The 24,160-nt window shown below is 27.2% G+C and overlaps 3 protein-coding genes and 3 non-coding genes across 6 annotated transcripts; 4 read left to right on the top strand and 2 right to left on the bottom strand.

The window, feature by feature from the left end:
- Positions 1-10,213: 10,213 nt before the first annotated feature.
- LOC101262240 (probable aspartic proteinase GIP2) lies at positions 10,214-11,705 on the bottom strand. The gene has a single exon (XM_010327262.4). It carries the CDS (start codon positions 11,652-11,654, stop codon positions 10,326-10,328), a length of 1,329 nt encoding a protein of 442 aa, XP_010325564.1. The 5' UTR covers positions 11,655-11,705; the 3' UTR covers positions 10,214-10,325.
- Positions 11,706-13,907: 2,202 nt separating this feature from the next.
- Positions 13,908-13,979, top strand: TRNAW-CCA (transfer RNA tryptophan (anticodon CCA)). The gene has a single exon. It is a non-coding gene; the product is annotated as a tRNA-Trp (tRNA).
- A 3,066-nt stretch (positions 13,980-17,045) lies between these two features.
- Positions 17,046-18,684, top strand: LOC101262548 (probable aspartic proteinase GIP2). The gene has a single exon (XM_069288561.1). The coding sequence runs from the start codon at positions 17,159-17,161 to the stop codon at positions 18,479-18,481; it is 1,323 nt and encodes a 440-aa protein (XP_069144662.1). The 5' UTR covers positions 17,046-17,158; the 3' UTR covers positions 18,482-18,684.
- A 1,501-nt stretch (positions 18,685-20,185) lies between these two features.
- On the top strand, positions 20,186-20,257 carry TRNAW-CCA (transfer RNA tryptophan (anticodon CCA)). Its single transcript has one exon. It is a non-coding gene; the product is annotated as a tRNA-Trp (tRNA).
- Positions 20,258-20,740: 483 nt separating this feature from the next.
- On the bottom strand, positions 20,741-22,295 carry LOC101262842 (probable aspartic proteinase GIP2). Its single transcript, XM_026032387.2, has one exon. It carries the CDS (start codon positions 22,178-22,180, stop codon positions 20,870-20,872), a length of 1,311 nt encoding a protein of 436 aa, XP_025888172.2. The 5' UTR covers positions 22,181-22,295; the 3' UTR covers positions 20,741-20,869.
- Positions 22,296-23,086: 791 nt separating this feature from the next.
- On the top strand, positions 23,087-23,158 carry TRNAW-CCA (transfer RNA tryptophan (anticodon CCA)). Its single transcript has one exon. It is a non-coding gene; the product is annotated as a tRNA-Trp (tRNA).
- The last annotated feature ends 1,002 nt before the right edge of the window (positions 23,159-24,160 follow it).

The raw sequence follows: 24,160 nt of genomic DNA, 5'->3' as shown, positions 1-24,160 counted from the left end.
TTTATACAATTGGAAATAATTTTTATACACTTGTGTTTGTATAAAAAGTGAGGAAGCGAGCGAGAGATTGGAAGAGAGTGGCGAGCGAGATTTTGGGAGAGAGGCGCCTAACAATTTTTTGCAAACGTTTGCTATGGAGCACAATTAAATTAAACTGTAGCTACTCCATTTATTTTAGGCTATTAGTTTGCTATTATATACATTTTCCTATTTAAATTTCGTAAATTCAAAACATCATATACTTTATGAATTAAATTATTTTAATTTACGAGAAATTTAAATATTCTTAGATTTGAGAAAATAAAATAGAATACTTTTAATTTTAATTTTGACATGTCTTATCTTTTCCTACATGTTAATCATAATCTTTATAAGTTCATTATATCTTACAATATTAAACGATCCTTATAAGTTCTATTAAAAATTATAAATTAAAATAAGTATATCTCGCTTAACCAAATTAGAGGTTAAGCTAGTTTGGATACTAAAGAATATTTGTAACGGTTAGAAAAAGTTAATTTTAGTATACTCAAGTAATAATATTATTATTCAAGAGTATTACTTATTTATCGGAGAAAATTGAAATTTAGAAAGAAAAACTTCTTAATATTTTCTTTGAGATAATAAAAGTATTAGTTAGGTTGGGAAAATCAATTCCTTGTTAGAATGGATAAAGAAGATTAATTATTGACATTAGTTTTTAGATTTTGATATTATTAGATATTGAGAAATTGGCTAATTATTTTCATTCGTATAACAATGTTAACGGGGCTACATTTTGTACAAATTGTTTTATATTGTTGTGTGTCGTGCTAGATCATTATTAGGAAAAGAAATTTTCTTAATTTTTAATCAATGAGAAATTTATATCATGATTTTTTTTTCATTCATTTTTCACCAAAATTAACTCAGTAGAAAAATTTATGGAGGAAAATAGATTTTAATAAAATATTGAAAAGTTTGTTTAGTGTTAAAACAATACACTATTATTTATTTGTTTATTTCTCAATCATTGATTCAATAAAAATATTTGTGACAATAATTATTGAACATTTTTTCAGTTAAAAATTCAATGAGAAAATAGTAATTTTTAAGTAGTGATTGTTTTGTAGAATATATTCATTTGGATGGATTAAATTATACTATGTCATTACATAATGTTACATATAAATAATTTGAATATTAGAAATGATATGCACATAATGTTATGATCTAATAAAATTCAAATAATAATCAAAACAGATATTATTTTAAACAAATAACACTCATGGAAGATATAGATAATTTAACAACCACTTATTGTCACTTCTTAATTATGTCAAATCAATAAATTTAAGTTAAGAGTCACAACTAAAATGAAAATATATGTATATCATTTAATTGTAGGTATATAAATATAAAAGTTCATATGCAAGATATACGTTGAAATTTTCTTACATTTATTGCTCTATTAATGGACTAAAAGAAAATAATCAATTTTGAAAAATAATTTCTTGGAGCTTCATGAGAAATACTGATATTGTTTGTTTGCTTATACTTTCTAAGATCAGAAAAAGTTCATAAGAAAGGGTTTTGAAGCAACTTTTTTTATTTTTAGAAAAAAAAATAAAGTGCATAGAAATACTTTTTGAAAAGATAATTGAATACATTCATAAAACTTTTTAGACATAACAATCAAGTTTCAGTAAGATTTCGAAAACATTCCCTCAAAACTGGTAAAAAAGAATTAAATGCAGTGAGATCCTTGTTGCTCCCTCAGTACATTTCAAAGGTATAATATATAAATATGCTCTTTAACTTGATTTTAAATTATATTTATTATGTCTTTCAACTTTGGATGTGTATAAATAGACACTTTAACTTGTATAAAGTTGAACAAATATCCTACATATCATCCTACATGTTATTTTTTGTCCTACGTGGTGTCCTACATGTATTGTGCCATGTCGGACTCATTTGTTTATTTATTTAAAAATTGAATAGTTAAAGTGCTTATTTGAGCATTATGAAAAATTGGAGGTGAAAGTTAAAATTTAAAGTCAAATTAAAGGTCGAATATATATATTATGTCATCTTTAAAATATTCTTTCCATCAGAAAATTTAATTAAATTTGGTTTATATTTATATATTTTACACTATATTATTTTATCTTTTAAATTTTTTTTATCCTTTTAACTGTAATATTTAATTAAAAGTGAAAAGAATCTATTTATTTTAAAATAAAAAGAATATTGTAGACTTTGAAAATTCTGACCAAATTTTAATTATTTAGATACTATTCAATATCTAATATATTTTTCAAAATATTAAATTTAATAAGTTATGTATTAAATTAATAGTGAACAATTAATATGGAATAAAAAATAACAATGTATATATATTTTAGAGTCTGCTTGGCAATCAATGTTGGAAGGTCAGAATGATTTTTTTGATGAGAAAAAATATACTTACTTTGAAAAATTAAATGTTTGAAAATTTCTTAAAACTATTTTTGAATTGAAGCAGAAAAAGTTGTAAGAAGCTTAAAATGAGTTGGAACCAAAATAAATCACAAAAATATAAAAATAACTAAAGTAAGTCATTATTTTAGTAAGTAACTAAAATAAGCTTAGTGGAAGAAAAAATTTCACTATATCTAATTTTCTAAACGTTTTCCGTTACTGCCATAACGTTTATTTTTAATATATAACGGAACTTTTTCTTCCACTTTATAAAGTTGACTTTTTATTCCACTTTATAAAGTGGAAGAAAATCTTCCACTTTATAAAAAGTTACCTCTTCATCTTCATCTTCACCTTCTCTCCTTTTTCTTTTCATGGCTTCCAAAAAAAAATCACTTTGAAGATGGTTGCATAAAAAATTTCATTTAAAAAAATAAGTGTTAGACATAGCGATAATCATCTGCGTCAAAAGTAGGCGAGACATGAAAATTTGAGGATATCCCAACATTTTCCATCATTTCAAAGTGTGAGGACTAACCAAAATAATTATTTAGTCCATAACTTGGAGCAATATCCCTATCTTGCTGAGGTAAACCGCTACAAATATACAATAATAAGAATAATAAATAATATAAATTAATAAATAATTGACAAAATCAACAAACAATAATTGAAATATAATAATTGAGCATTACCGATCACTATCATTGATAGTTTTGTTTAAATCAAAATCATATCGGTCGGTAAGAGTATTTTGTAATGAGTCATTTTAGGAAAATCAGTAGATTGAGTTATCGCAAATTCATCAATGCTATTATGATTTTCTAATTAGGGATGAACATCGACTAATAAAGGAGAACGTTGTTGACTAATCTTAGGCTCCTTCCTAACATAGATTTCAAGTATTGTTGACTTGATTTGATCTATATAGTAATTTGGAACCCTTAAAAAGTCGGTCAACGATTCGTCATTATATATAATTTACTTTTCAAAATTTACTTGTCCATGTGATAAAAATGAAGTAGGGTATTTTCCGGCTATAATCAAATTATAATCGTACTGTTTATACCCATTCATTTATAAATTGATGAAATAAATTTATGATATCGGACATTTATTGGATATTTAGCATTGTGTTTGTGAAGATATTTTTTTTAGATAGAATTGAACAATATATAGAAGACTTTATGTTGTAGGTGCTATCGACTATGTATAAATGTCTTTAAATAGATTTTTCAGAATAAAATAATTAAAATACATAATGAAATATTTTATTCCGTTTTAATGACATATCAAATCAAATATAATTTATATGACAACACTGAAAAAGCTTATTCAAGACGTAAAAAATATGTTTCTTGTAAAGAGTAATAAAAAGTTCCACTTTATAAAGTGGAATAAAAAGTTCCACTTTATAATATGGAATAAAAAGTTCCACTTTATAAAGTGGAAGAAAAAACTCCACTTTAGAAAGTGTAAGAAAAAGTTCCGTTATATATTAAAAATAAACGTTATGAAACTAACAGAAAACGTTTAAATTATTGGATATAGTGAAACTTTTTCTTTCACTAAACTTATTTTAGTTACTTACTAAAATAATGACTTATTTTAGTAACTTTAATATTTTTGTGGCTTATTTTGATTTCCAACTCGCTAAAAATTTATGCTTTCTAAAAAAAGCACAAGCAGTAATAACAAATTAATTTTTTTGAGACAAAAATATCCCTTATGTATATGCATATTTATCAATGATATTCCTTATTAATTAATCAACATATCTCATAAGACTGATTTTTATTAAAAAATTTATTTTTACTTTTTTTGTTTTATATTATATTTTATATATTATATTGTATATATTACTTTATGTACTATGTTACAAAATTAAAAATAAAAATAACAACAATATTTTTGTAGGATTACAAAAGTGATAATTAACAATTAAAGATTTCGTCCCTCTCAACAAATTAACAAATAAAAAATTTTCTTTTCTTAATGTAAGTATTATTTTATATTAGTTTGAATTTTTAAAACTTAAAAGAGTATTATATCTCCAAAAAAAAAAAAAGAGGAGAATATTAGCAAAGATTAAATTCAAAAATAAATAGGTAATAAATAATAAAAAAAATCCTTTTTTTTAAAAAAAAATCACAATATTTATCTATGTACAATATTGATTGAAAATTTGAATATGTATAATTGTATATGTCAAATATTTAAATTGAAAATGTAATTAAAGTTAATGTATTAGATGTTTTAAATAGTTTCTCTCTATAAAATAAGCTTAATATTAAAAGTACATTAGTACTTGTCATTTTTCGTAATTTGACTCTCAAAAACACGTTTTAAAAAAAATTAGTCAAACAAAAATTACTTATCAAATTCACTTTTCAAATAAATTTGTCAAACACAATTATTTTTAAAAAAATTCTTTCTCTAAAAAGTTGTTTAAAAAACGCTTCTAAAAATAAGCATTTTCTTAACAGTAATGTCAAACTAATGAGCATAACAAGTAATTTGTAAAAATCAGGAAGTTACGTTTCATATGGATGAACTGAGGATAGTAATTTCTTTACGTTTAAAGTTTCTCCTCAATTGTATTGATATCTTTTATAGCAGAATAAGATTTATCATGATATGAAATTATGAAAATGGTTGATAGGTAAAGTTTACTCAAAATAAAATTACTCTAATTAGTAATTACTAATTAGGCACCTAACTTGATAAAAGGTGCATTATTGAAGAGTTAATAAGTGTTTGTTATAATAATTATAGCTTCCATTTAATCTCACTTTGTCAACGTAACTATAGCCCATGTCCACATTCCATGATGGAATAACGTAATTAATGAATATTTTCCCTTTTTTGGGTCATTTTGCCCAACTTTTCTCAATAAAAATTAATGGAATGTATAATTATGTTTTATGAATGAGTTAATCGTGGAAACATAGTAAAAAAGCACAGAAAGAATTTCATCTAACATATAATAGGATCAAGAAATAAGAACATAGGGAAATATTTATAGCAATAATGAGTATAAATAATATCGAAGTAGACTTTCTTCTTATTTCGGGAGGTAGAGAGACTACTAGATAGACTTCATCCGATCAAGTAAAAAATAAAATAAAAACACTAGAAAAGACATGCCAAAGCATTCTTACAAAAATTAAAAACAATAAAGCAATATTGTAGTCTAAGTTAAATAATATTAAATACGAAAAAATATATAAATGTGTGAACTAAACCTAAACATGTAATTATCAATTTATCCAACTAAATTCAAAAATAAATTATTTACATTATCATAAATATATTAATCATCAGTAAAATCTACTATAGTCAGTCTTTTAAGAGACTTAATTACACGACATTCAGTTGTTATTAATAATATCTCTTAGCGTGTTTTTAGTAGGGAGAAAAGTGACTTCATTTTTTTTATCAATCAAATATAAAAAAATTAAAGAATATTTTCATATTTACCTCACCATCAAGTCATTTCTTTATTGTCTTTCCTTGTTGAAGACAAAGCTAAATTGCAAAACTTTGTTTTTATGGTAGGGGAAGACGGTTTTTATGAGTTCGGATAGAATTAATGATATGAATTTAATAATATTAAACAGTTCTCATTATAATATATTATATAAAAATTATCATTTAATACTGATTATATATAAATCAAACATATATTAAATTTTGAAATCATAAATTTATATTTTAAATCCGACTCCGTTAATCGAATGCATTACTCTTTTGTAAGAAGACAAACTACCAATAATGGTGTGTACTATTTGTGACAAGTCTAATTGAGTAGACACACAACTAAGATATTTTCAAAAATGGAAGGAAATTGGTTCCCACCAATATAATGTACATTAAATCATTATATTGTCACTTTTCAATAATGTATCAAAAAACAAAAGAGCAACTAAAAAAATGACGAGTGGAGTGTAATAATTCTTTTTAGTTGGTTCATCTAATTATGCTACCATTGATAAAGAGTGATGCTCATCAAAATTAATGTAATTTATAGTGCAATGGTCAAATATACATGGTCCTTAATTATTATATTTATTGATAATGAATTGTTGTCATCTAGTAATTATCAAGTGAAAATTGTCATAATTTGAATTATTATTTAGTTGAAACTTAATTAGCTTGAAGTAACATGTGATTACCTCTAATGATGATTATTTTGGTTCACCATATAAGAATTTAAAGTTTTAAAGTTAACACAGAGAATTGGATGATTAATTATTAAATAATCTCTACGGCTTAGGTTTAAGAAATTAATATTTTAATCTTGTATTGCTTTCACATCAAAGTTCACTTCTTTTTTAAGCATAATTTGTTCAAAACTTATAAAATGAAGTTTGTCTTTAGTAAATAAATATTTATAAACATCGAAAATATTATCAAAATGACAATCTCCTAGAAAGAAATAGGAGAAAATCATTGTAAAGAATTCTTTTTAGTTTTTTTTTTTGGTTAATTTCGGTTACATTTTTTTTAGATCATTGTTGCCCATCATTTCATAATATATTGTATTATATTGTACTGTATTGTATGGTAGATACAATGTCTGGTTAGACTGTATTGTTTGTTATTGTTTAATAAGATTTTAATTGTTTGGTTTGATTGTGTTGTAATTTATAAATTTACTAAAATATCCTAATTATTTTAGGGTGGGAGGTTTGACTAGATTCAAATAATTAAGATAAAGAGTAAAATAGTATTTTAAAATATTATGTAAATATATAATTGAAAAAAGAAATTAAGTAACAATGGGAACGCACCAAATTGATTATTCCATAAAATAGGAATTTTCATTGTTACGTAACAACGAAATTTAACAATACAATACAATACATTTTAAGTAACAATAAAAAAAATATGGTAGGTATAGTATCAATACAATACAATACAATACAATGGATAATAATGATCCAAACATAGTGTTAGTTGTATCTTATATCTATATCTCAAGTATTATTCTTTTAGGGATATAACTATTCGATTTTTATTTTCATATTTTGCGAAAAAGTCTAACTTTATTATCTGTTAAATTTTTTTTCGCATTCATGTTCCTACTATTAGTATAATTTTTACCTCGAAGTTGTCATTAGTTACTAACAAACCAACATTATATTAGTAAAAAAAATTGATTTGCAATAATTTGCAGAAGGTCTGACTTTGGCGTAAAAATTGTCGATCTAATTTAATTAATTTTTCATGGAAATGGATCACACAATGATCCAATTATCCTCGAGTTGTGATGTAATTTATTTTTTATGCAAAATGTCAAGTGAATGATTTCATAATTTGAACACGTAATTTATTATTTATTAATTACACAAAAGAAGTAATTCTATCATTATTTTACAACTTCACATCATTTTGAAAATTTTAAGTTTTTGATATTAACACAAATTAATTTATAAAATGTTGTAGGAAAGAGATTGATCTCCTAATATCTCCCAACTACTACTTCACTCTTTAGACTTCATTAAGCTAGACAAAACATACACCTAAACTAAATCAATCAAAGCATTGTATAGTAATAAATATATCTACATTAACTATACACAAATTATAGTTTAATTTACATAGTATACTAAATGTTGATGCTATTTATTGTTGTGGACTTTGGATTGACGGCGCTGTACTGAGTGAAAATTTATTTTCTTTTAATTTTAGGATTAATTACACTAAATATCATAAATCAAACACTTACATCATATCTATAATAAAAATCCTACAATCAAACTCTTTATAAGATATATCTAAAATATAATTACTATCAGATTTATAAATAAAAAGTTTATTTAATGTAATTTTAAACTTTTAAGTAAAAGAACAAATTAACAAAATAGAATAAAAATGAAAAAAATCTTGTATAATAAAATATATAATTAATAAAAATACAAATAATTTACATGTTCAAAGTGTAGGACAGTTTACTAATAGTTGGTATCATGGTATATATATCTATCAAGTAACTTGATTTTTCTTCTTTTTTATTTATAAGTTTCAAAAGATACCTATTTCAATTTTTCTTTTTTATATCATTTGTTTTAATCAAATGAGTGAACAAATATATTCAACAATTTTATTTTTATCTTCCTCATTAAATTTCATAAAAATAAATCCACAAACTTTTCTATTTATAATTTCAATTTACATTTTAATAGTTATATTTAGTTATAGATATATCTCGTAGGAGGTGTGAGTACAACATTTCTACAATAGGAAGAATATAGTATTTGATTTTAAAATATAAAGAAAATATCTGAAATTAAATAATATACTAAGACTGTTTAGTATAATTAACTCTTTCTCTTAAGCACGTATCGTTTTAATTTGGTAATTCAACAATTTCAAGATACTTTTTTTTGGTTGGCTTCAATTGATATATTTATCATATTTATAAAACAATCCTACCGTAAAATACATAAAGATTTACATTATCTTTTTTATCTGGTGATATTTCATATTTGTATTGAGGTTCGATTCAATTTGAATTTATATACTATATGATTCATTTCTAAAAGCAGTCACTCAATAGAGCTTTCTCCCTTCCCAAAGGCTCGAAATTAAAACTTTTAACTAAAAGTAAAGAAATCTTATCATAGTTAAATAATTTTCGGAAAAACCTTTTGTATTAAGCTAGACAGTTTCTCGTGAAAGTTAAAGGAACAAATCTTTTTAGGATAATTTTCTGTTTTTATTTGGGTACATATCATTTTTGATAAATGACTGTAGGGATATAAGTTTTCTAAATATATGACAAAAGAACACCAAAAAGTGTAAAAGGTGAAAAGCCAAGCAATACCACTTTTAAATGGGTCATTTGCACAGTTGCACTTTTGGCCATATTTTGTGCTAGTATTAACAATTTGTTTCTCACAAGTCATAGAAAACAATATTTTTGTTTACGATGACTCAGTTAGTTTGGAGGGTGATTATTCATACGGATGATTTGAGATCAACTTTTTTTAAAATGTCTTCTGAGTAGAATCTGTCGCGCAAGGCTTGCTTAGTGCAGTTTACATTCCATGTGTGGTTTGCTAGCTATTGCGCAGTAGAAGATTTATCCAGCGCGCACAAAGTACTCACTCAAAGGACAAAGACTGTGACAAAGATTGTAGCGGCTACGAATTATCATGAAATTTTAAAAAAATATATTTTTATAGAACATAATTTATATTTTTACATTATAATATCTCAAAAATTATATTGGGACATGATTTCAATTTTAAAAAACATATGCCTAATTAGATTTAAATTTGATTAATAAAAGATTAAATATTACCAAAGAAAAACATTAATATTTAAAAACTTGACCATTTCGTGCACTCACGGCCCACAGACTTTTTTTCACTCTCTTTACAGCCCATTAATGAAAAAGAGTTTGTATCTCGAGTTAATATTTTTTTTTCACCCTGTGTAGTTTATATTGGAGCTTCGATTTAAATTACATTATGCATTATAGGATCAATTCAGGAGGTAAAGCTCTCAATAACGAAAAAATCATACTCAGGGTTCAAATTCAAGAACCATGATTAAAGATAAAATAGTCTCATCATTGCATCACAACTCATGTTGCTCATTGAATTGTTTTCAATTAAAAGTAATAAAAATAATACAAACAGTAAATCTGAGCAGCTATTTGAAAGAAGAATATTGTTCAAACTTTCATATGACAAAGTCCAAACAATACTATGATAATATTAGCTTATATATTTTGAGGATAGCATCTTCACATCTTTGAAGATAATTGCAACTGTATATGAATATTATTCAATAAAATTAATTAAAATGACGATTATAATATTACAAATTACAATTAATCAAGTCAAACTAGAATCACAAATGACACAATTTGTCTAAGCATAATTATGATTTGCACACATAGTTTGACGATAAAAAAGTGAATTACTAAAACCAATTCTTCTCCTCGATAAATCAAATTCTATAAGATTGTCTTGCATTTGATATCCACCAACAACAATTGCTTGTCCCCTTGCTTCTTTTCGTTCAACAAATGCTAAACATATAACACCTTCCTTGACTTTTACTAGCGAATTCGATCCAATAATCGTCCAATAAACACTTTGTTTCTGAAATACGATATTAATTTCAGGTGCATCGTAACCTAGGCGTGACACACCAATATATGTCGAGTCGAAACAAGTTTTAAAAGGTTGCACTGAGGGTACCTTTGTAACTTCTTTAGGCATTTCATTAATAAAAGCTTTACTTACGATATCGTAAATAGACGGCTCTAATTCAGTATACGGAACGTTCGTGCTGATTCTCGTTCCGCCTTCTTCGTTTTCGTCTAACGAGAGTAGTGTTTTGTTTAATGGTAAAGTTTTTCCGTTAATTCTAACGGAATTAACTTGGATGTAATACTCTGGCGAGGGGCGAATGACGCTTATATAATGTGGGTAGGTAATGGTAACGAAACGTTGTTGGGTGATTATAGGTGTGTAGATTAGATCTCGCGATGCATCGAACGCAAGGCTAATGAAATAAGGGCTATGTCCGATGAAAATTACACCGTTTCGTTTAGTTGATGAGCTTAAACAAATGGCAAATTGCCTACTGAATTTGAAAATTGATGCAAATTGAGTAGCAAATGAGACTGGACTTTGCTGCCCAAAACCAACCATTCCTTTAACATTTTTGCCTAAATTTTGTGTTAAATTGGATGTAGTAGGAGGACAACTAAAGATGAAATTTGGGACAATTGCAGCGGGTCCTGGAATTGACCCGTTAATTGATTGAATTGTCAAAACATCGTCCGCGATTTCACCTATAGTGGAGGTAACAGGATTTGAAACAACGTTATAGCACGAGTTGCAAATTGGTAAGAATGTGTCATTCTCATAACAATTTCCACATGATGTTGACCAGGCAAGATCACATTGCGCTGATTCGCAACGCGCGGGCTTGTACGTTGAGCTTTTGTGGCCATTTTGACAATCAACCCATAGGCTTTCACCACCAAGATTGAGGGCTAGTTTAAGAGGGACAAGAGGTGTTCTTTGGTGAATTTGAGTAATGTATTGTAGGGTGGATGGATCTTTTTTGACTAATAGGAACAAAGTTTTGGGTTGGAAATTGGATTTTGATAAAGTAGTGGATGTGATGAGAAGAAAATTAAAGAGAAAAATATAGTACTTGGTCGATGACATGGGAAATAATTTCATGATGTGTAGTATAAAGTAGAAAGAATGTAAGCAAAAGGCTTGTAAACAAAATTTTTGGACATATCTTAGGCATGTATTTATAGGCAAAGCGTAAAATGAATGGTTAGGACTCAATTTGGACAGGTTAAAATAGATTGAGTTAAAAATCGAACGAATTATTGACTCTTTCAAAAATTACTTAGGCTGAAATGGACTATAATGCGGATCATAACTCAACTTGTATTTGTAAAATTCTGTACCTTACAAAATTATTATTTTTCTTTATTATTATGGCTATAAGGAAAAAGAATACTTTTAAAAATATTAACAAGATTTCTCGTTAATTAATTTGAATTATATACCAATCCAAACTTGATGGATTAAAAAGATTGAACTGATATAATTGATCTAATAAATAAGGAAATTGATAATCAACTCAAATATGAATAGGATATGATCCAATGAGCTAATTATGTCATCTTTAAGCTAAAGGATGTGATTTATTTATGATTGCTAGCTAATTAGTGATTAATCCGTTAAACAAGAGTGATTTTTCAGCCACTTTGAAATATAGATAGGTAACACATCTTATCTTGTTTTTATGATTTTAAATTCCAAATTTTGAAAAGATTGACCTGTAGATATAATTTGATAAACATAATTTACTCATAATATAAAACTTAAATTAAACTAACATATTGCTTTCATTTTCAACAACCTTTTAGTGTACTCAAATTATAACGCCAGTCATGTGACCCATGTGGATATTTGACTTAACTCCCCTTTAATTATTTTCTTCCTGTGAATTAATACATTATTAATGTACTTCTAATTAAGCTTTAATTTGCTGCCAAACAAAGTAAGTTGTAAATTGCAGATCCTTCTTCATTGTGACCATATGTTTGACCAGTTCAAAATGGCCAAACCTCTTTGTGTTTGAGTTCTCCATAACGAAAATTAAAGAATGCATGATTTCGAATTTAGTTGGATTAAATATCGAGTACTGGATATATTGTTTTAAGAGTAACTTAAGATACTTACATGAGTTGTGGTGAAATAATTGAGATTTTTACATTTTTGATTTAATTAAACATCTCATGTTCGAATTCCTATAAATAAAAATTGATAATTTTATAATGCATTCTTTGAATGTAGTTGGATCAAATAACGATAAAACATTTTTTTTTTAAAAAAAAACTTAAACTATTTTCTACGTTAATTAATTAACTTTAACATGAATTAATTTGACTCTTTCAAATGTGACAACAATAATACTTAGAGTTACTTCAAGAGTCATAAATGCTTAGGATAATATAATATTATAAACATAAATATAAGTAAAAATGAGTTTTCTCGATTTTGCAGCAAAGAGTAACGGTGACATTCGTCTAGTTATAATTGTTTTTCTTTCTTATTCGTGTTTCTTATTTGATATAAAAATATAATTAAATTTAAATTTATATTAAAAAATAAAATACTTTCTAATCTTATCTATTTGTAGCACATAAAATATATAAATTATTGTGCACAAAGTCTTGGCTCATACTACATAGGAGTAATACATTGACCAAAGTACTCTAAAATATTTAATCTAAAAAAATGTACTCCATATGTTTCTACCAGTATTAACTATGACCAAATATGAGGGACGATCTTCTGATAAAATAAATAATATGTAAATATATGAAAAAATTACATATATTAATAAATTTTAATAAATAATTACTGATTTTAGTAATATTTTTTATTTATTATCATTTATAATAATACTATGTTAAATCTGTCATATGTATTAAAACTGAATTATATATGAATTATGATTATTTTTTTAAAATATATTATGTTTTTTTAGTATAAACTTGACACATTGTATTATAAGTGAATTAAAATGTATGATAAATGAATTATTTATCATTAAAATTTATATTATATGGGAATAAAAAATTATTCTTTATAATATGAATTAAACTTGTATTATAAATACATTAAAAGTGATCAAGTAAAAAACAATATTATTACTTTAAATGAAAAATATTTTATTATTATAGTATATTTATATAAATTTCCATTATATATCAACAGTTATTTTCGTTCGAATTAAAAAGACTTTCTTACTTAGAATAGGCAGTCAGTTCAATATTAGATAAAAAGGGTAAAATCTCCATTCTTGCAATTTACAGTTAACAGTTAAAATATATTTTCTCAATAATAAATATCTTTATTAAATAAAAACCAAAATTGGAGTTATATAATATGTAGATTGTTACACAACAGGGATCCGTGGCGCAATGGTAGCGCGTCTGACTCCAGATCAGAAGGTTGCGTGTTCGATTCACGTCGGGTTCAAAACCCTGAAACATTTCAGTCCCAATTTTTTTTTTCAATAATCTTATATTAGACCTTGAACGAAACATTTCAAAAGTTATATGATGACTGGTGATAGCGATGCGTAAATTCTATATTAGACCTTGAACGAAACATTTCAAAAGTTGTATGGTGACTGGTGATAGCGATGCGTAATTTCCATATTAGACCACGAACGAAATATTTTAAAAGTTATATGGTGACTGATAATGGCGATGCGTAAATCCTATATTAGATCTTGAACGAAACATTTTAAAAGTTATATGGTGACTAGTGATGACGCTGCGTAAATCCTATATTAGACCTTCAACGAAACATTTAAAAGTTATATGGTGACTAGTAATAGCAATGCATAGTAACAGTGGTTGACTGTTCTTAGTGTCGGTTGAAAATGTTTTCGATTGATACCACGGGCACAATCTTCACATCTTTCAACAAGCATTTCACTAATAAAAGCTTTACTACTCTGTAAATTAGAAGGTTCAATATAGTAAGGAACGACCATAGTAATTCTAACGAGAGCAATATTTTGTTCAATGGCAATGACTTTTTGGTAATTGTATAGGACGAAACTTTGAATATAATACTCTAGTGAGATGCGATTGATGATTAAATTTTTTTTTTTTGCATGGATCACAATAGGCATATAGATAATATCTTGCGAGGGATCGCTAAGTGCAAGGACCTAACGTCGGTTAAGCAATCAGGGGCGGACCTACAGTGGTGCAAGTGGGTTCATATGAATCCACTTTGTTAAAAAATAACATCGTATATATATATACATTTAATCAATTTTTAAAATATTATATATATATATATATATAATTTTGACCCCACTAACACAAATTTAAAGCTTGATCGAATGGCTGAGATGGTTCAAAGTTCTCCGAGCCAATCCAGGATTGAATCCGAGTATGAACCCACTTTATAAAAATCGCATGTGAATATTTGACTAGGTCCAATTTAATTTCTTTCCTGTTAATTATTACTCTACTTCTAATTAAGAATTAATTTGTTACCCAACAAAGGAAGTTGCAAAGTGCAATGTGTCAATATAAAATCAATTTGACCAGTTCCATATTGGTTACCTAGCTACCTTCTTTTTTAGGTTATCAATATATTTACTACTTCTATTAAAACATTTATATATTGATTGACATAAAAAAATATATATATATATATAAGTGTAATGGGATGATTAAGATTTCTTTATTCTTAATTAAGGTCTTCCTTTGAATCTCTCAGAATGAAAATTGAAAATCTTGCAATGCTCGAATTTTGATATACTCGAGTCTCAATATTGATATCTAAGTAAATATATAAGTGAAAATAAAGTAAATATACAAACACAATCGTAGACACAAACAAATTCGTACTGTATACGTCCAAATTCACAAAAATAAAATAAAATATTCAAATCAAATTATATAGAACACAATAATTTATGTCATTTCACCTGAACGCATAAACGATTTGATATTCATAATACAATTTCATTGTTTGATCATATACGAATCGATAAGAAATACATTAAAATACAATGTGTTTTGATTTATGGGATTATTTCCCTTTTTAGAAGCCGAAATTAGCTTGTTTTTAGTTATTCTTTTTCTTTTTAAAAAATTTGTTCACAAATTTAAGATATTCTGCATCAAAGGTTTCATCACAACAAATAAAATATAGTTAATGAGCACAAATAATAAAATTGTAGCTACAGAATATTAGTATGATTATTATCTTTAATTTGCTATTCCTAAAATTATATCTTTATATAGTTTATGTGCAATAAATAAAAATATTATAACAAGACAAATTTTACCTTTACACTTAACTGCATATATATTCGAGGAAACCTAGAAGAAGCGTATGAAGTTGTTCCCTTAATACTTAATAATGCGATTGAATACAACGTCAAAAAGTAGAGGATCAAAATGTAATATTTCAAAGTGAAAATTAAAGTGCGTTCGTTATCTTTGGTAAAATCTTATATTATTTCTAATAGATTCACAATTTAAAAAAATATATTATAATATTAGAATTTAAAATTTAAAAATTTTAAATATAATATCAATATTATTTAGCTAAACTTAAAATAAAAATAATAAAAAAAAGGTTGGTGTCAGTTAGGGTGGTTCTCCTAGCACTACCAACAAAACAAGGACACTTGTATGTTTTATCGTTGGTGCATTGCTAGACGTCCGATATTCAATATTTGAGCCCAGACTAAATGCGAATTTGCACATGAAAAGTCCCGCATCGGGGATAATACCTCTTGACTATAATGAAAGAATATTTACCACTTCACCACAATCGTTGTTGATGTTGCATTGTGCCTACATAGCTACATGTACATATGGTTTACTACTATTTTTGTATAATTTAGAAATTCATCTACGTTACAATGTTGAATATATATCTATATATTTATCATAACATAATGGTATTAAAGATAATTACTCATTAGAAAATTATAGACAAATATCTTGATAGACACTACAAAATGGGAATAATAATATAGAGTAATAATTAATTTGTTATTATAAATTTAAAAAAAATTATTAATAATATTATTAACGTTATTAATATGATAAAGAATTGCTCAGATGATAAACACGCGTGGAGCTCCGAAATGGAAAAGTATTATTGTCAGTTTGTCACTTACAAATTAAATATAAAAGTTGATTTCTTTTTCAAATCTTACTGAAAAACTTCGTCAAACTAAAAATAAAAAAATATATAAAATGGTACAAAAATAAAATCTCCCAGACAAATGAAATATGGTATAGCAATTTGAGCTTCCTTAGTTTGACTTTGACCTAGTCCTTGATAAATATGTGTGGGACCCTATAAAATGGATTCTAAAACTATAAAATATTAATTATATATTGAGTTAACAAGAATGATGACTACACACAATTATGATTAAGCAAGTGGAAATTTTTTAACCCATTTAAAATTCATCTTCAGATCTGGAAAGATACATCCTTATGCAGTTATGTTATTAAAGAATTTACTTATGATTAATTGATGATATTGAAAGCAAAATTTTATGATTGTAAATATATCATGAAAAAAAAAATGTTTTCTTTTTCAAACAAAGTAAAAATAAAACTAAATATGATCAAATTGAACTGAAACGAAGTAGCTATCAGTATAAATAGATGTACATCAACTCCAATATTTACACTCTAAAATCATTCAAATTCACAATGTATTCCTCTTGCTACTTCTATCTCTTCCATTTTTGTTTACTTTTCATCACTTGTCTAGCTCAAACCAATTTTCATCCTAAAACATTCTTCCTTGCAGTGAAACAAGACCCTTCAACTCTCCAATACATCACAGAAATTCAACAACGAACACCTCTAGTCCCCGTTAAACTCGCGGTCCACGTTGGTGGCGAAAACCTATGGGTGGATTGCCAAACGGGCTTCAAAAGCTCAACGTACAAGCCCGCTCGTTGCAATTCAAGGCAATGCAATCTCGCAAGATCAACATCTTGCGGAGATTGCAAAACCAAAAATAAAACCCGGCCCGGTTGCAATAGCAACGCGTGTTATAACATTGTGTCCAACCCGGCTCTGAATAATACTTTCTACTCTGGTGCTGAAATCGCGGAGGATGTTATGACAATCCAATCCATTAACGGATCCAATACGGGCCCTGAATCCCGCGGGCCGGTTGTAACTATCCCGAATTTCATCTTCAGCTGCTCTCCATGTTTTTTAACCCAAAATTTAGGCAAAGATGTTAAAGGAATGATTGGATTTGGACAGCAAAGTTCAGTATCATTTGTTACTCAACTTGCATCCGTTTTTAAATTCAGCAGACAATTTGCTATTTGCTTGAGTGCATCACCTCAAGAAAATGGAATCATTTTTATTGGACATAGGCCTTATCTCTTTGCACTTGGCTTTGACGCCTCGCAAGATCTTTTCTACACACCTATCATTCGCTCCTCGCCAGAGTATTACCTTCATGTATCTTCCATAAGAATTAACGCGAAAACATTGCCATTGAATAACACATTACTCTCATTAGGCGGGACGAGAATCAGTACGGCAGTTCCTTATACTGTACTGGAGCCTTCTATATACGATACTGTAAGTAAAGCTTTTATCAGCGAAATGCCGGAAAACGTGAAAACAGTATCTCCAGTAGCACCTTTTAAAACTTGTTTTAACTCGTCGTTTATTGGTATATCGCGCCTTGGATACAATGCACCTGGAATTTATTTTGTTCTCCATGATCCGAATGTGTTTTGGACAATTACTGGAGCGAATTCATTGTTATTGGTAAAACAGGGAGTGTTTTGCCTAGCGTTTGTTGAAGGGAAAAAAGCATTGGGAGAAGCGATTGTTATCGGTAGTTATCAAATGCAGAACAATCTTGTGGAATTTGATCTACCTAGAAGAAGAATTGGGTTTACGAATTCTCTTTTTTTCCGTCAGATGATGTGTTCGGATCAATTCTATACTTCTTAAGAGGTAATTTTATTTTCTTAAATTTCATATTCAATTTGGTGTTTGACGAATTTTCAAATCTGATTTAAGGCGGGAATCTTCAAAAAAAAAAATATGAAGATGATCAGACCTTAATTAACTTGGTTTTCAATTTCTTGTTCAATAAGCTTCATGTATTCATGATTTTCGGTGATTAAATTAAAATACTTTGTTGATTCTCGTAATATTTTAATAGTGATGTTTCATGTACAAAGAAAATATATTAAGTTAAGAAAGATGAGAACGAAGTATTATATTGTGTTTGTATTAAGGTTAGTATAGTTCAAAAACAGTAAATCCTGAGAAGAGACTTTCTTCAACTAATTTATTACACAAAATTAGAGAGTAATTTATATGTTTTGAAGGAATGTGTTTTAATGGTGAAGTTTTTAACTTTTTAACTAATTCAGAGTAATTTGAATTATATTATATTATTAGACTATGTATCTCATTATATATTATATCATAATAAACTTGAATCTATTTAAAAGAGAGAACCAAATTTTTTGAACCCCACTATAATTTTTGTTCATTTTTATCATTAATTGTGATTGTAACTTGTGGTACATAAATAACGCTTGCAATCATGTCTTACATATATTAATTCTTTTTATGAATAGTTAAATCACGATATTTGTTATTTTATAAATTTATGCATATTTTATTATATTTTATTTATTATATTCTTAATATAATAGTTAATTAATTTTATTATTTATTAATAAAGTTGATTTAAGAAAGATAAAGTTATATCATTTCTTAATACAAATATGAAGTAAAAAAATGACATATAAAATAAAACGTACTTAGACTAAATTGAGGACGTATATGTTCCTAACCTCAATACTAGTTGAAAATTTAGCCAAACATTCTAAGTTCTACCTAAGATTAACTATGACCAAAATATTGAAGGACGGTCTTATTACAGTATAGCCTTTCGTTCACTATTAATTATCATACTTTTTATTTTTAGAGTTAAATTATAAAAATTTTAATTAATATTTTACAATATATTTTAATCATATTGATATGTCAAAAGTTGCAATATATAGTACTTTTTTGTATAGTTTTTGAATGTCTAATTTTTTATTTAAAATATCAAATAAATGTAGTCTAATTTGACTTTAAAATTTAATCAAATTAATTTTCGAAAAACACAACATGCCAAATAAAAATAGACGGAGCTGTAATAAAAACTATGAAATTATTATCAAACTTATGTTCTTTTGAATTCAAAATGGTCTTTCCATTTAGAGTAGATCCGTGATGCAACATTAGATAAAGAAGGTAAAATCACTACATCAAATATAATTTTTAACGACAATAAATATTTATTGACATTAATGAAGAGTGGTAATTCTTTATAGACATTAATTAAGTGTCATTAGAATCAATATCACTAAAGTTTTTATTAGGGACATATATAAAGAGTATTAATTATCGCTAAAAATACATATTTAGTGGTAATTAAAAATTAATTACCGTTAATAATAACTTTTGATGTAGTGAATCTCTCGAAACAAATGCAATTTACAATAAACAATTCAAATTATTTTATCAACAATGAGTATCGTAAGCATTGATTAAAAAGGAAAAAAGAGACGACCACTATCACTACAACAAAAATAATCGGCATTAGTTAAGTGTTATTATATATATTATTAAGAATGCTTTAAAACACAACAGGGATCCGTGGCGCAATGGTAGCGCGTCTGACTCCAGATCAGAAGGTTGCGTGTTCGATTCACGTCGGGTTCAAAACCCCCAAAACAATTCGGTCCCTATACTCTTTTTTTTTTCCATTAATATTTGCGTTTATTTAATTTATTAAATATACTATATGGTTATTGTTGGTGGTTTTTCTCATATTAATATCCTTTATTAGACATCATTGATATTTGTTAAGATTAAAGTTTGTTTGCGAGCATCTAAATATATAAAAATGGCCTTTATTTAAAAATTATTAAATATACTATATGATTGTTGTTGTTGGTTGACAATTTGTGAATGTCGATGAAAATGATGGTGATATGATAAATTAGTTGAAGATGTATAATAGCGAATGATGACAATGATTATCAATAAGGAGCCAATTGGTGATTGTCATGATATTGATGATAACTAGTGATGCTGACAGTTGATTATGAAGATTAACACAGCGTGGTTATGACTACTCAAAGAATTGATTTTCGTCATAATTAATATTTTATTAAGAGATAGGAGTAAAAGAGAAACACACTATAAAGTAATTTTGAAACCATATATTATTCAGCGTCACATGGCGCACACACTGCATTACATGATCCACTAAATCATGATTCAAAAGATCATCAAAACATGAACCTTATTGAATAACAAAAAAACTTAGTTTCACATAGTATAGAATTGATTCGAACACATTGTCTGACGGAAATATAACGAGTTACTAAACCCAATTCTTCTTCTAGCAAGATCAAATTCCACAAGATTGTCATGCATTTGAAATCCACCAATAACAATAGCCTGTCCAAACGTCTGATTTCTTTCAACAAACGCTAAACATACTACGCGATCGCTAACTTTTACCAATGAATTCGCTCCAGTAATAGTCCAACGCACATTTGGCTTATGAAGAACCAAATTAATTCTAGGTGCATTATATCCAAGGCGTGACATCCCAACATACGTCGAGTCAAAACAAGTTTTAAAAGGTTGCACTGCGGGTACAGTCTTCACCTCTTTCGGCATTTCACTAATAAAAGCTTTACTCACAACATCGTAAATAGAACGCTCCAATACCGTATAAGGAACGGCCGTGCTGAGTTTCGTTCCGTTTTCTTCATTTTCATCCAACGAGAGCAATGTTTTGTTAAATACCAACGATTTTTCGTTAATTGTAATGGACGTAACTTGAATATAATATTCCGGTGAACCGCGATTGATGAGAAAGAAATTTGGGTGGGTTATAATAGGTGTATAGATTAGATCTCGCGATGCATCAAAGCCCAGTGCAAAAATATAAGGCCTATGCCCAATAAAAATAATTCCATTTTCTTGAGGTGATGCACTCAAGCAAATAGCAAATTGTCTGCTGAATTTAAAAACTGATGCAAGTTGAGTAACAAATGACACTGGACTTTGTTGACCAAATCCAATCATTCCTTTAACATCTTTGCCTAATTTTTGGGTGTATAATGATGGAGAGCAGCTGAAGATAAACTTGGGAACAGTTACTACGGGCCCGCGAGAATCAGGGCCCGGAGTAGAATGGTTAATGGATTGAACCGTCAAAACATCCTCGGCAATTTCACCACCGGAATAGAAAGTATTCATAGCCGGGTTAGACACAATGTTGTAGCACGGATCGTTACAAGCGGGCCGGGTTATATTTTCGGTATTACAATTTCCGCAAGCTATGGATCTTGCGAGAACACATTGCCTTGAATCGCAACGAGCGGGCTTGTACGTTGAGCTTTTAAAGCCCGTTTCGCAATCCACCCATAGATTTTCGCTACCAATATGGACCGTGAGTTTAACGGGGACTAGAGGTGTTCGTTGTTGAATTTGAGTGATGTATTGGAGAGTTGAAGGGTCTTGTTTCACTGCAAGGAATAAAGTTTTGGGATGGAAATTGGTTTGAGCTAGACAAGTGATGAAAAGTAAACAAAAATGGAAGAGATAGTAGTGGCTAGACGAATACATTGTGAATTTGAATGATTTTAGTGTGAAAATAATGGATATGTTGGGCTTTTATTTATAGCTAGCTAGTTTGAACTTTGAGATTGACACTTTAATTCGAATCACTTTGATTTTATTTTAATTAATCTTATTCATGTGTGGAAATATACATGAGCCTTTCCAATAGCGAAGTTTCTTGGAGGGAACATAAGAAAGTTGAAACAAGTCAACAACAAACTAGAAATGAAGTGGAGTGTTAGATATTCTTTCATTTTTAATTAGAAATCTCAAGTTTGAGACATGTTAGATATATAGTCGTATTTGTTAAGAAGTATTTTTTTTTAAATGAAATTTTTTAATGTGAGTAAAAATTTAATCGAACATCAATATAGATATATACCAAATCCTGAAAAAAAGAGAAAAAAGAAGTTTATTATTATATATAGTTAAACAGTAATGCAACCCATGTGAATATTTAAATAACGCTCTAATTCACGGGGATTATTATATACATATTTGAATGAAGATGCATCTTTCCAGATGTGAAGATGAATTTTAAATAGAAAATATATGTACCTCACTTGAAAGAATAGAAAAAATACGATAATATTGTAAGTTATATTATTATTTTTTATCGTATCTTCACGTTTTTAATATGTACTAATATTATTAAGATGCACCGACATTTTTTCCTATAATTTGAACTCATTAACAAAATGGATCTAAGTTATTTTTCATGCAGATTACCTTACTCCTAGCTAGCTTCATAACAAAAATATGAAATGTGGAATTATATATATATATATATATATATATATATATATATATATATTATATTAATAAGTTCATTAGCTGACCTGTCTAATTTTATGCCATCGCCCAGTATATATTTTTATTGAGTTATTATTTATTGATATTTCTAGGCATCAGGGATCCGTGGCGCAATGGTAGCGCGTCTGACTCCAGATCAGAAGGTTGCGTGTTCGATTCACGTCGGGTTCAAGACTCCCGAAACAATTTGGTCCCTATATTTTTTTAAATTTTTGATCGATCTTTTTGTGTGCGTGCTAGCGAATTCGAACAGCATAATTATAATAAATAAAAGCAAACTTGTATAAATTTCTCATTAAAAAATTATTAATATTGATCGATGAAACTCTATTATCGATCTTTTTGTGTGTTTAAATCGGTCATTTTGTGATATGTGCAAGCTAATTCAAACATCATAATTATAATAAATAAAAGCAAACTTTTATAATTTCTCACTATAAAATCATCATATTGATTGATGAAACTCTATTATAGATTTTTTCGTGTGTTTAGATCGATCTTCTCTGTGATACGCGCAAGCTGATTCAAACATCATAATTATAATAAATAAAAGCCACATTTTATAATTTCTCATAGAAAAATCATTAATATTGATCGATGAAACTCTATTATCGATCTTTTCGTGTGTTTACATCGGTCTTTTTGTGATATATGTAAGCTAATTCAAACATCATAATTATATAACAAATAAAAGCAACCTTTTATAATTTCTCATAGAAAATCATCAATATTGATTGATGAAACTCTATTATTGGTCTTTTCGTGTGTTTATATCGATTTTTTCTGTGATACGCGCAAGCTAATTCAAACATCATAATTATAACAAATAAAAGCAAACTTTTATAATTTCTCATTATAAAATCATCATATTGATTGATGAAACTCTGTTATCGGTCTTTTCATGTGTTTAGATCGATCTTTTTTGTGATACGCGCAAGCTAATTCAAACATCATAATTATAATAAATAAAATCCAACTTTTATAATTTCTCATAGAAAATCATTAATATTGATCGATGAAACTCTATTACGTATATAGAGATGAATTACACTTGTTTGTAGACCATAGTTGGATATAAACATTTTATGTTAGCCCCTCGATTCATTATTTTCTGATTTCTCTAATTCTAATAGAATTGTCATCATCCAAATTCTACAAAAAGTGTAAATACGT

The sequence above is a fragment of the Solanum lycopersicum genome, chromosome 8 (assembly GCF_036512215.1).
Source record: "Solanum lycopersicum chromosome 8, SLM_r2.1".
NCBI classification, from domain to species: domain Eukaryota; kingdom Viridiplantae; phylum Streptophyta; class Magnoliopsida; order Solanales; family Solanaceae; genus Solanum; species Solanum lycopersicum.
Note: the sequence above shows the minus strand (reverse complement) of the source record. Positions and strands in the feature narration are given on the sequence as shown.

What these genes read in the sequence shown, in the direction of transcription:
- LOC101262240 (XM_010327262.4), bottom strand. Translation starts at nt 11,654, where the DNA reads ATGAAATTATTTCCCATGTCATCGACCAAGTACTATATTTTTCTCTTT.
- LOC101262548 (XM_069288561.1), top strand. Translation starts at nt 17,159, where the DNA reads ATGTACATCAACTCCAATATTTACACTCTAAAATCATTCAAATTCACA.
- LOC101262842 (XM_026032387.2), bottom strand. Translation starts at nt 22,180, where the DNA reads ATGTATTCGTCTAGCCACTACTATCTCTTCCATTTTTGTTTACTTTTC.